Below are 12,699 nucleotides of genomic sequence, written 5' to 3'. Positions count from 1 at the left end.
ACAAATGCGAGATAACGGGGTGTAACTTAACTTCTCCGGTTAGTTTGATAGAAAGGCTTTGCAATGGCAAAATAGGGGCAAGAACTTCCTGTTCAATACAAAACCAGGGAGGGGCTCTCTCAGGTGGAAGCGACCAATGAGCCAAATGTCTGAGACCGAATGCATAATAATAAAACAAAATCTTGTGTAGGCCCAGCCCACCTTTGTCAATCGGCCTATGCAGCTTCCTGAAATGTAATCTGGGACGTTAACCATTCCAAAAGAAGGACTTCGCTATGCTATCAAATTGCTTGAAATAAGAGAGGGGGACATCTACAGAGAGAGATTGTAGCATTTTAATAATTCATTTTAATAACATTAACATTCCCAATCATAGATAAATGTAATGAAGCCCACATGCCCACATCGCTCGAAAACCTTTTTATTAAAGGGTTCAAATTTACTCTAACTAAATCACACAAATTTGCTGGGAATAAAATACCCAAATACTTAATGCCCTGTTTGGGCCCGCCTGAAAAGCCGGTATCGGGCAGTATGCTGTCAGAGACAAAGCTTCGGATTTAGACCAATTAACTCTCTATCCCAAGAATTTAGAAAAGGAATTAATAATTCTGTGGAGGCAAGGCATAGATCTAGTAGGGTCGGAGACAAACAATAAAATATCATCTGCGTAAAGCAAAAGCTAATGCGCCACACCTCCCGCCACCACCCCTGGAAAATCATCCTCCTTTCTTATCGCAGCTGCTAATGGTTCCAGGGCAAGACAGAACAATAATGGGGAAAGAGGGCAACCCTGCTGGGTGCCCCTATCCAGGGTAAAATAATCTGAAATTAATCCATTTGTTTGTAACGTCTATAAAGTAACTTAATCCATTCAATAAAAGTATTTCCGAACCCGTATATTTCCAAAATTTTAAAAAGATAATCCCATTCTACCATATCAAACACTTTTATGGCATCAAGTGAGATGGCAGCGACCGGAGTCTGATCAATCGCCACTGCCCACATGACATTAATGAAACACCTAAAGTTATCAGAAGAGTTATGGCCCTGAATAAACTCCACCTGATCTATATGTATAAGAGATATCATAACTTTACTCAATAAGTTAGTATCAATGGCCGAGGTAAATATATCATCACTAGCACATTTCACTGAGGGAATGGTAGAAAAAGACTCTCTCTGCTTTATATATCTAGCCAAAAGCTTCCCTGCTTTATCCTCAAAGTATGACTGTCTTGCCCTGAAAACCAAAACTCCACCTTCCATGACAAAATAGTATTATATCTGCATTTCAATCAGGTCAATTCTCTGAGGACATCAGACGACTTTCGGGGCTTCAGCTCTGCCTCTGCATTTTTTATATTCCCTTCCAACTCCACGAGTTCTCGTGCTTTAGATTTTTTGATGAATGAGGCATACTGTATGATCCGACCCCTAAGAACTGCCTTAAGTGCCTCCCAAGCCATGCCCACAGAGGATACTGAGGACCAGTTGGTCTCCATATAAACACTGATTTCAGCCTTTAACATTTATTGGAATTCAGGATTTTGCAAAAGGGATACATTAAAGCAGCAACTATATGATTTCCTTTTCTCCATATGTGGCAACACCTCTAAATGCACCAGGGTGTTATCTGAGACTAAGATATTTCCAGTTGAGCAATCAACAACAGATGAAATGAGGGGCTTAGATATCAGAAAAAAATCTATTCTAGAATAAATCTTATAGACTGATGAAAAAAAGTATAGTCCCCATCAGATGTGTTCAAAAGTCTCCAAATATCTGTAAGACCAAGATTTTTACACATCCTGTGAAGCGTCAGTGTTGATCTAGGGGGCTTACACACTTTTGCTTCACTATGATCAAGGACTGAGTCCATCAAAAGATTAAAGTCTCCTCCCAATATTATATCATGAGGGGTGCCAGCGGCTTGCAACATCCCTTCAAGATCTATAATAAAGCCCTGATCATTGACATTAGGTGGATAAATATTAGCAAAAATCAACCTTTGCCCCTGAATTTCAGCTAAAACAATAATGACCCTTCCTAATTTATCTTTACTCTGTTTGAGACATTTGAATTGTAGATGTTTACTTATCAATGTAATGACTCCCCTGCTTTTACTCGAGCCAGCACTAAAGAAAACATGCACACCCCATATCTTCCCAAATTTTTCAGCTTCCTGCGGGGAAAGATGCGTTTCTTGAAGAAACACTATATCATATTTCTTACGTTTAAGAAAAGAATCTTCCTTTTTTTATGGGGTGCCCCAACCCATTCACATTCCACGTGGAGAGAGATATTCCACTCATATTAACATTTGACATATTAGAAAACACATTATAAAGACCACATTCCAACATTAGTGCAACAAACAAACCCCGAACAAAACAAACAGAAAAAAGAAAAACATGCGCATGACAGTGCCAACCGGCATCCATCACTCTAACTTCAAACAGTCCATGTACACCTACGAGACTCCCCGCGACAACTTTGCCATCGGATTGCTCAAATCTGGTGCAAATTGTAAAAATTTTGTGAGACAGAATTACATAAGAGAAGATAATCTATAAAACAAACTCCAGTCAATAGGCAGAATAAACACAAAGAATGTGTAGATTCATCCACATAACTGTCCTGAAGGTGTGTTCCTCCCCAAAACAAGCTCCAGCCTCTAGCGGAACCAACACACACACACACACACACACACAAATATTAATAAAAAAAAATTTTTTTTTAATTCCGTTTTCTCAGGCAGTCAAACAAATGTTCAGTGAACTGGCTGTTTCAAGAGTGCAGCAGATGACCTAATCCTTCCAATGTCCTGCAAAAAAATATTCCACAAAACAAAATCTATCCAATAGGAGGCATAAGCACAAAGAACGAGCAGATACTTCCACAACTGTTCCGAAGGAGTGTTATTCCACAAAACAAACTCCAGCCGCTAGGTGGAACCAGCAAAAAAAGAAGAAAAAAAAAAAAGCCGCCCAGCTTCCTCGGACAGACAAGTGAATGTTCAGCGAGTCAAGCTCACTCGGGAGCAATGTGAGAATCACACCATGGCTTACTCATTCTAGTGACGTAATGAAAGACATCGCTTGTTGTGGGCATGTAAATACTTTGCGGCCATCCTTAGTATCTATTCGCAATTCTATTCTATCCTCCAAGTCCGCCACGACCTTTGTCAGCATCACCGACATACTGGACAGTTGCCGCTGAATTTCTCCCGCTGCATTGTCTAAATTGAGTCCCAGATCTGTGGCCCTGTCTGGGGTATCAGCTTGAGCACGTAAGTGTCTTTTCATGTCTCCAGAGCCCGAGGATTTTGAATTATTTGACAACAGTCATGGAACAGAGTGTATAGAATCTCACCGGTTTATGACATTAAAAGTGTTAAAACTAGCAAAGTGAACTACCACTCCTGGGGTCGCGAGTTCGACTCCAGCCAGGTCTCCTAAGCAACCAAATTGGCCCGGTTGCTAGAGAGAATAGAGTCACATGGGGTAACCTCCTTGTGGTTGATATAATGTGTGGTTCTCACTCTCGGTGGGGCGCGTGGTGAGTTGTGCATGGATGCCGTGGAGAATAGCGTGAAGCCTCCACATGCGCTACGTCTCCACGGTAATGCGCTCAGCAAGCCACGTGATAAGATACGTGGATTGACGGTCTCAGACGCGGAGGCAACTAAGATTCGTCCCCCGCTACCCAGATTGAGGCGAGTCACTACGCCACTACGAGGACATAGAGCGCATTGGGAATTCCAAATTAGGGAGAAAAGGGGAGAGAAAAAACTAGCAAAGTGCACAAAGCTTGCCATTCACACCTCGCATGGAATCACATGACTCCCCCGTATACAATGTTTTTGAATAAAATGTATTCTGTTTGGCCAGAACTGATCGGGGCCTGTCCTCCCTACATGGACCTCCGAGCCAGGACCCTGTGAGCTCGCTCGATTTCCAGCTTATGGCCTGTTATGTCGAGCAGACTCGGAAAGAACTGGTCTATATCATGAACTGCTGAATGTTAATGTGTGATTATTATCAGATCAGACTGCGGAGAGAAAAATGTGGACTTTTCTTCCTTCAACCCTAACTCAGACTATGTATGCTTGAAGTTTTGCTCTTGCTCTCCCTTTAGGCAGTTTTTCCTTTGATATAGTTTTTTGTTATGTTTGTAACATCTGTTTTGTCAGTTCTGTGTGTGTGTGTGTGTGCGTGCGGGTTTGAGTGGTTTACAAAGACATTTTTTTAGGTTACAAACTGGTAATTACAAGGGTATTGTGCTATAAATGTGGTTTATGAGGAAATTTCTAGTGTCCCCATAATTCAAATTGCTTAAAAAACATACTAAACTATGTTTTTTTTTTTTTAAATGTAAAAATGCAGAAAGTTTTTTGTGAGGGTTAGGTTTAGGGGTAATATATGTAGAAATGTCGCCAACGGTGTGTATTTTGGGGGGAATTTTGATATTTCAACCTCAGTTCCTATAATACATCTATAATACACTGTGCACACAAAATAGTTACACTCTGGACCTTCGTTACAAAAATGTCCCCATTGAAACCCATTAAAACTGCAATATTTGATCCCAGTGCCATTAAAGCATAAAATCATGAATTCTATGATATTATGCTTTCATTCCGGAGCCCTGGCTTCAAAATTTACATTTTTAATATTATCCACCAGATGGCACCATTTTTCTCATGTTTACCTTATGGAGCAAATACATGCTTTTTTCCTATTTTCTGTTCGCTGTAATATAGAGCACTGCAGGACAATTGAATAAATGATGCAGATAAAATTGTGTGGGTGTGTTTTTTTTTGTTTGTTTTTTTTAATCTTACACTGCACAAAAAATAATAATGCATCAAAATCAATGTTGATGCTAATCATTGACATATCCCAGACTGTGATAATCCCCACAAAAATAATTAAAAATAATTAAAAAAAATTTTTTTAGCATTTAATATATAAATTTTTTTTTTTTTTTTGTGGGTGTGTGTGTGTTTTCATAAAAAAACAACAGTGGCATTATATAAACAAACTGGCATTTAAAGGGTTAAAATCCTGAAAATAAATGAATATTTGGTAGTTATGATCAGGATTGATGTTGGTTAAAAAAAATTAACTCATTGAAAGTGGAAAATAATATTAATATATAATATTATTATGGCAGTTTTTTGACACGGACATTTTTGTCCTCTAAGGACCTCTGAGTAACTTTTTTAAATTGATGCATGCCAGAGTCAAACGATGGCAAAATGTGATAAACGGTAAAACTATATGCGCTCAAAACCATTGAGTTTATGAAAATCATAATTAATGATAATAATATGACAACATATATTGCCAGTTTGTAATATAAAACAGCATAATGTAGTATCTTTGTATAGCTAAAATAGCTGGAAGCGGCTTATACCGGAAGTGGTCCACATTCAAGGTTGATAATGGCGGCGCCCTAGTTTCTCTGAAAAATAAGGTGGTACAGTATAATCTGACCATTTCTACTGTATTAAGAGTAGTATGACAGCAGGCTGTGCCATTCTCACCCAAAGCATACAGAACATACAGAAACAATTTTGCCCCTAATAAAGTGTTTTCAAAAGTTAGTATACTTGTTAACCAAGTGGACAAAAGTGTCAATGAGGAGCATGCTTGAGATGAAATATTTCCAGTCATGCCAGTGCAGCTCCTATCTACCAGAATGGAGAAAGACCAAAATCTCAAAAACGGTTGGTCAAGATTACGATCAAAGAACATATTTCAAATCAGCAATTAAACCTAACAACATTGCAATCATAAATTGTGTTTCTTGGCCTCATATTACGCTAAAAAACAAAACGCAATTTTCCCGGTTTATACAACTAAAGCGCATGCGCGTTTCAGAGTTGATTGACAGGTGATGTCTGTATCTAAAAGGTGATTGGCTCTTTTACCTGTGAGGCGGGACTTCCTTTCTTCCTCTTTTGAGCGATCCAATTTCTCTCGTTAATTTCAATAGAAGTGACCCGTCTCTTCTAAAAATTCTCTAAAACTTCTGACCAATCAGAGTAGTCTGAAACTGCCATCTGATTGGCTCTGGCAGTGAATGGCGAGATGAGAGATTAAACCAGTGAAACTGCGGCGTCCCTGCATATCGGACATTAACACCAACGCGTCGTTGAAGAGATATCTTACAACGTTATCTAAAAGTATATTTTATTCGCTTGTGGATTAAGGTAAGAGGAATTAATAACCGTATAACAGCAAAGAAGCCACAACATTCAAACCTGCCGAATATTGTATATGTATGTATAATTATAATTACTGAAAATAAGCGAGTAGTAACAGAATTCTGAATTATTTATTTTAAAATTAAAAAACAAATGTTTGTTAATGTTGTCAGGTACATTTTGTGAGCAGGGCGCTTAAAACCCGGTGAGGGTGATGCAATAACCCAGTGTTAAATGATGCATGAATGTAACGCATCACTGCCTGAGTTTAGCTGGTGTTGTGCAAATGTCGGGAGGTCTCATACTAAACATGCACCCTCGTCTTTGGTAATATTGTGTTGTCAGAGCGCTGCTGACTTTGTGTTACATGTTCAGGTCTCGTGCTGATGAGCGTGACGCGACACTTCAATTTTCTACTGAAGGAACTTCACGAGCGCTGCTTCCGGTCTCTCAGTGTTCACCATGGCAACCGTCGCTCAAACTAAAGAGCTGTTCCGCCGCGCGGAAGCGGTGTGTTTCGATGTCGACAGCACCGTGATCCGCGAGGAGGGCATCGACGAGCTCGCCAAATTCTGCGGCGTCGGTGACGCGGTCACTGAAATGTAACAATCGAAATCAATACTTAAAGTCTGTCTGATATATCTGTCTGTTTTTAAGTGTTCAAATCCATATGTGAAAATGTTGTATGTTGTCCTCAGGACCCGTAAGGCCATGGGGGGATCTGTCTCATTTAAAACAGCTCTGAGCGAGCGCCTGTCCACTATAAAGTGCTCAAGGGAACAGGTCAACAAACTGATAACTGATCACCCCCCTCAGCTCACGCCAGGGATTAAGTAAGTTGCTGTTCATCTTGTGTAGACAACTATAACAATGCTGCCTTTATTTACAAGTGAACACGTGAATACATGTTTTCTTTTGTTTGCTTTGTACTACTGGAGTCTACTTTACAGTGGTTTACTAGTCTGGACCACTCTGTAGTGGTCTTAACATAAAGCCCTTTTGAGATTTAATCACATGCAGGATATGAATTATAGGTATCAACAATCAACTACATTTTCATTTCAGCATTGGAATTACTACCAGTGAAAATGCTCATTTATTATATCAGTGATTATATAACTAGATAGATCAAGTTTGTCAAAACAAACTTTGATGTTGGCTTGGCAAAACCTGGCCTGAAAGTTTAAGATGGATAGATAGGAAAAATGATAGATGAAATAGAGGGAAAAAAATTAAGAAAAAGAGAGAATAACTGATAGCTAAAATAAATGAAAGAAAAAAGAGGGAATAATAGATTGATAAAATAAATGAAAGAAAAAGAGAATAATAGATAAGATAGAGGGCTAAAAGAAAGAATAATACATAGAGAAAATAGAGGTAAGAAAGAAAAGGCAAGAAAAAGAGAGAATAATATATAGATAGAGAAAACAGAGGAAAGAAAGAGGAAAGAAAAAATGAATAATAGATCAAATAGAGGAAAGTGAGAGAAAAAAGAGGGAGAGAGAATAATGGATAGAAAGAAAACAGAAAGTGCTAATTTGTTTTATATCAGTAATTATATGTCACTAGTAAAAACATTAATTCTAAATTAAAATGTAAAATGACGTCATTACTCGCAGAAATACCATTCTAGGACTTTTGAAATCTGTTTGATTTTTTTTTTTTTTTTTCCCAAATCCCAAGTTTTCCATTTTATTTTCTCTGAATTCATAGTTATAAGCAAATGAAAACAGAACAATTCCTTTTCAACATACCATTGCATGACTTTTTATTAAATGAAGAACGTCTAGTGTTTCCCAACCACTGTGCCGCGGAACACTAGTGTCAGGTGTGCCGTGGAAAATTATCAATTCCACAAAATAAATAAATGCATGAAAAAAATAATAATTTCATGGATCCAAACCCCTCACATTTTGGAGAAATTCGTCATTTTGAAACCATAATCCGTCACTTCTGATTGTGAAGAGCAATGATTAATGTGCAAAAGTGACTGATATTTATACGCGTTAAGGGTCTTTCACATGACTCGCGTCAACACTGCAGAATACATTGAAGTCTATGAAGTGACGCCACTTTACACCAAAGTGTTTTTCACACACACGTTTTTGCTTCACCAATAATGTCTTTGAGAGTACTAAGCAACAAGAAATATTTAAAAACTGTCCAAATTTGTGGAGACATTGAATGTCTCATAATTTCTTTTAATTAAATATTACCTTATTGTTTACGTATATCAGAGACCCCAGTTACTGAACTCATTTAAATTCACCGAGAAAACGCTTAGACCTAAACATAAACAAGTCTTTTTATTACTTTCTGCTATCAAAGCAACTGCAAGCTTTTTTTCTCTCTTCCAAATACATGTTTTCAATGTTTATTGTGCACACCTCCCGCTTTTTTACGTGACAAACTCGTAAAATCGCCCCTCTGTAACTCTTTCTGCAACTCTTGTCATGTGGAGGGCAATGCGGCGCTTGACGCTGGTGTTGAACGGAGCATTGACGCCTCGACTCAACTCAACTCATGTGAGATGTGCTTTACAATGACAAAAGAACATTATTGAAACTCAAAATTATTATTATTTGTCTATTACTGTGGACTTTTCTGATAAAAGTCATGGTCAGCTGTTTAAATAGGCTACTGTAGGAAAATGATACCATAGATCTGCTTTGTGTTTCTAATTCTTATACTGAAGTCAGTAGATTTGTAGACACGCAAGTTTTAATAAAGGAGAAGGACGTTATTGAAACTCACTATTATTAGACTATTATTGTTGTCTTTTTGGATGAAAAATAGTGCTCAGACCGAAGGAAGACTATAGATATGCTTAAACACTATAAAGTCTCTTGGTAGATTTCAGTCATGAACGACTCAAAATGATTCGCTGACTCACTCATAGCACATAAGACGTGCTAGTGACATTTCCAGAAGGGGTCACTGAACTAATCAGTTAATAAAATGTAACAAATTTGTGAAACAGAAGCAAGCCTCACCAAAATACTCTTTATTTTGCAGCTAATTCTGCACAAATGTAAACTTGAATCACTAAAATAGCTGGAATTGGTGCTTTTAGCTTATTCTTAAAAAAGAAAAAAAAAATATCCCCAGAAAAACATTTCGTGGACCAGTGATTCTTACCTTTTTCACCCCTCATGAGTTTGCATCCCTGTAATTTGTTGTGGCATTGCAAGAACAAATCTACAAATTAGAAAAGAAGCAAATTTGTTGTTTTTTCATTACCCATTTAGTGCTCTTGCCACCTGTGACCTCACACAGCATAGCCTACCTATGTGACTTGTTTTTTTGTTTTTTGCTTAGCCGAATTTCAAACATTACAAGTAAACCTGCTACTAAGACGGACAGAAAACATGGACAAGTTCTTGAAAGGAAAAATATTGACGATGGTTAGCCTATGTGGGATAGTGGTGTGCTGCAGAATTTTTTAGTCGTAAAAAGTGTGCCGTGGCAAAAAAAGGTTGGGAAACACTGGTCTATACTGATCTTCACAGCACAATCCAAAACCCAAAATTGAAGTTTTTTGTTTTTATTTTAATATTATTGTCAAATACAGTGCTGCACAGTAAAGTGTAAACCTAATTACTGGTATCAAAAGTTAGCATTTTCACTAGTAGTAATTCCATTTTTGATATCAAGAATAGGCATTTTACCTATTGAAAACTGAATTATAGATATCTCTGATTCATATACTGTGCATGATTAAATGTCAAAAAGGCTTGCCTTTGCTAGTCTTCACTTCCCATTGGTGATCTGTTCTCTCCTCAAGGGAGCTTGTTGAGAAGCTTTATCAGCGTAACGTGAAGGTGTTCCTCATCTCAGGCGGCTTCCGCTGTATTGTTGAACACGTGGCGTCGCAGCTCAACATTCCTCTGCACCACGTCTATGCAAACCGCTTGAAGTTTTACTTTAATGGTAAGACCTGCTCTGTAGGGCTGCCCCCTAATAGTCGACCAAATGTTAATCGATGAGAAGAGTCTTGGATGACTAAGTTTTGATTGGTCTGTTGGTCGCAGACAAAAAAAACCCACAGGAAGTGGTTCAAACCGACGAACACCGGTATTACCGCTGGTTGGACACTAGGTTGTACTATGGGATAATTTGCGTTAAGCAGGTTTAGGGTTAAGCCTACACAATAAAGCAAGACACCTTGATTTCAAACTTTGAACTTTATTTTAACTAGAAATTCAAATGAAACTGGAAAAAAATTAAGTGCAATTAAAATGTGTGGTGTTCAACTTTTTGAAAGATGGCTTTACAACAGTTGTGAAGGGCAACATCTCTTTGGCAAAGAACCTACTTCATCTGTGCACCGGTCGGTAGAGAAATTTGTGTAAATTACACAAATGAAGACATAAAAACAATTCTAAATGTAAACATAATTATAATGGTGATAATAATCACTGAAATATAAATCATGGTTGGAGGTGAACGTGTTTTTGTATTTTATGTTTTAATCACAGATAAATAAGCTGCAGAGTTGCGTTCACAATGAACTGCTCTGTGGAAATAAAGTGAACTGAACTCAAAACACCTCCTGAGGTCATTTGCAGCACTCATAGACGTTCTTGCAAAAAAAAATTCAGAAGACAAACAAAGAGAGTGAGAACCGTTCACAAGCGTGTTTCACGAGACTGCACGGCGCAGTACAAACATACACGCGCATAGACGGCTTTTCTGTCATCTGTTCTTAATAATATAATAAAGTGTTTCTTCAAGCGCGTGTCTGTGTGTCTACGGGCAAATTATTTGTAATATTAATTTGAATAGCCTAATAATAATTTAATACATTAATGGGAAAACGAGCCAAATATCATCTTGACATGGTCAAAGGCATCAGCTATTGGTGATCACTCTGACCATCGTCGATCCCCGAGATCATCGTCTGTCGGCACAGTCCTAATGTGCATTTCTCTCTATAAATTAACAATGTTCAGACAGTCTCCTTGCTGGTTTTCCGACACATTCAGAATCATTACCGCTTTTGCCGGTGTCGCTGTGGCTCGCTTCATACATGCGCTTGTAAAATCGATATTTTAAAGGCTCATTATTACGGTTTAGTATTTCTCTGTAATGTAGAATGGTGTTAGCAATATTACTTATAACATTCTTTCTCAGCCCTGGAACTCAAACCATTTTCTGATGCCCTCCAACATACTGTATATATATTTAAGTAATTAGATGAATATCATAAACGTGCGACAACTAGTCGACTAATGGCTTAAACTAACAAATACAAGTCGACTAGGAAAATCTTTGGTCGGGGGCAGCCCTAACTGCTCTGTGAGCTCATCAGATTGTTTACAATAGGCTGTGGCTCATGTGTTGTTGTGTGTTTGTGTGCGTCAGGGGAATACGCAGGTTTCGATGAGTCTCAGCCCACAGCGGAGTCGGGTGGGAAAGGGAAAGTCATCAGTATGCTGAAGGAACAGTACGGCTTTGACTGTGTGGTGATGATTGGAGACGGAGCTACTGATCTTGAGGCCTGTCCACCTGCTGTGAGTACTCCTCATGATACCTTCAAATAAGTTAGAAGCATTGTGGAACAGCAGGTAGGGATGCGTCGATCCGATATACAGATTGGGTATCAGTCTAACAAGCCAGATCCAAATCCTATACTGTATTAGTCATGGTTGTTAGTGTCAAGGTCCAAAAATGACATAAAACACCATTAAAATAGTCCACACGACTTGTGAATTATCATCAAAGTCTCTTGATAGATTTGTGAATTGCAAAAGGCTGCAATTTATAAATATAGTCTGCATGCGCTGCACCCTTCAGAGTGAATGTTGTATCACTTTCCCATTAAGATCAGACAGGGATCTTGTTGGGATTCTTCAGAAGGTTTGATGAACAAGGGAAAAAAGTGAGAAAATATTTAGTTCATTTAATACATCGTATTTTCAGAGTGCATTCATTGGATTCGGTGGAAACGTCGTGCGGCAGCAGGTGAAGGAGAAGTCCTCATGGTACGTCACAAGTTTTGAGGAGGTGCTAGAAGAACTTGAGAAGATTTAACAATGACGGCTGCTATTCTGATGTGAACATAAAAGAGCATAGCATCCTTGATCTATGGTACTAGCATTGTGCCTTTACAAGTTTTACATAATGCACATTTTTTTTTGTTTGTGTTTTAAATATGCTGTTGTTTACATAAAGCGTACTGCGCAAGTAACACTAAACCACAGATAACAAGTCAGTTTGCTTTGTTTATTTTTTGTTTCTAATGCAACATTGTACTGTACGGTTCTGATTTTAACTGTAATGACCTTAACATTTGGAGTGTGAGGCTTTGATAGAAACAGAATTTCTTGATAATTATTTAAAAACTAATGTTTTTCTTATAGGTGCAGTATGCATATTTGTGCATAAAATTGTAATATTGTCACAGATAATATTGTTATAAACATTTTAATTAACAGGTGTTGTGTGATTATTTTACTTTTTATTGTATGAATTTTATGCATGAT

General features: G+C 38.0%; 1 protein-coding gene across 1 annotated transcript; it reads left to right on the top strand.

Annotated features, from left to right (window-relative positions):
* Window positions 1-6,019: 6,019 nt before the first annotated feature.
* psph (phosphoserine phosphatase) lies at window positions 6,020-12,650 on the top strand. Its single transcript, XM_051665717.1, has 6 exons — window positions 6,020-6,220; window positions 6,590-6,816; window positions 6,913-7,047; window positions 9,999-10,144; window positions 11,579-11,727; window positions 12,137-12,650. Exons 2-6 carry the CDS (start codon window positions 6,677-6,679, stop codon window positions 12,245-12,247), a joined length of 681 nt encoding a protein of 226 aa, XP_051521677.1. The 5' UTR covers window positions 6,020-6,220; window positions 6,590-6,676; the 3' UTR covers window positions 12,248-12,650.
* The last annotated feature ends 49 nt before the right edge of the window (window positions 12,651-12,699 follow it).

This window comes from Myxocyprinus asiaticus, chromosome 31 (assembly GCF_019703515.2).
Source record: "Myxocyprinus asiaticus isolate MX2 ecotype Aquarium Trade chromosome 31, UBuf_Myxa_2, whole genome shotgun sequence".
NCBI classification, from domain to species: Eukaryota; Metazoa; Chordata; class Actinopteri; order Cypriniformes; family Catostomidae; genus Myxocyprinus; species Myxocyprinus asiaticus.
The sequence above is the reverse complement of the archived record's forward strand: the minus strand, read 5'-3'. Positions and strand labels throughout refer to the sequence as shown.

Excerpts from the sequence above, each read along its gene's own strand:
- psph (XM_051665717.1), top strand. The coding sequence starts at position 6,677 with ATGGCAACCGTCGCTCAAACTAAAGAGCTGTTCCGCCGCGCGGAAGCG. Across the intron at positions 10,145-11,578 it reads CTTGAAGTTTTACTTTAATG|GGGAATACGCAGGTTTCGAT; the intron begins GTAAGACCTGCT and ends TGTGTGCGTCAG. Across the intron at positions 11,728-12,136 it reads TTGAGGCCTGTCCACCTGCT|AGTGCATTCATTGGATTCGG; the intron begins GTGAGTACTCCT and ends TCGTATTTTCAG.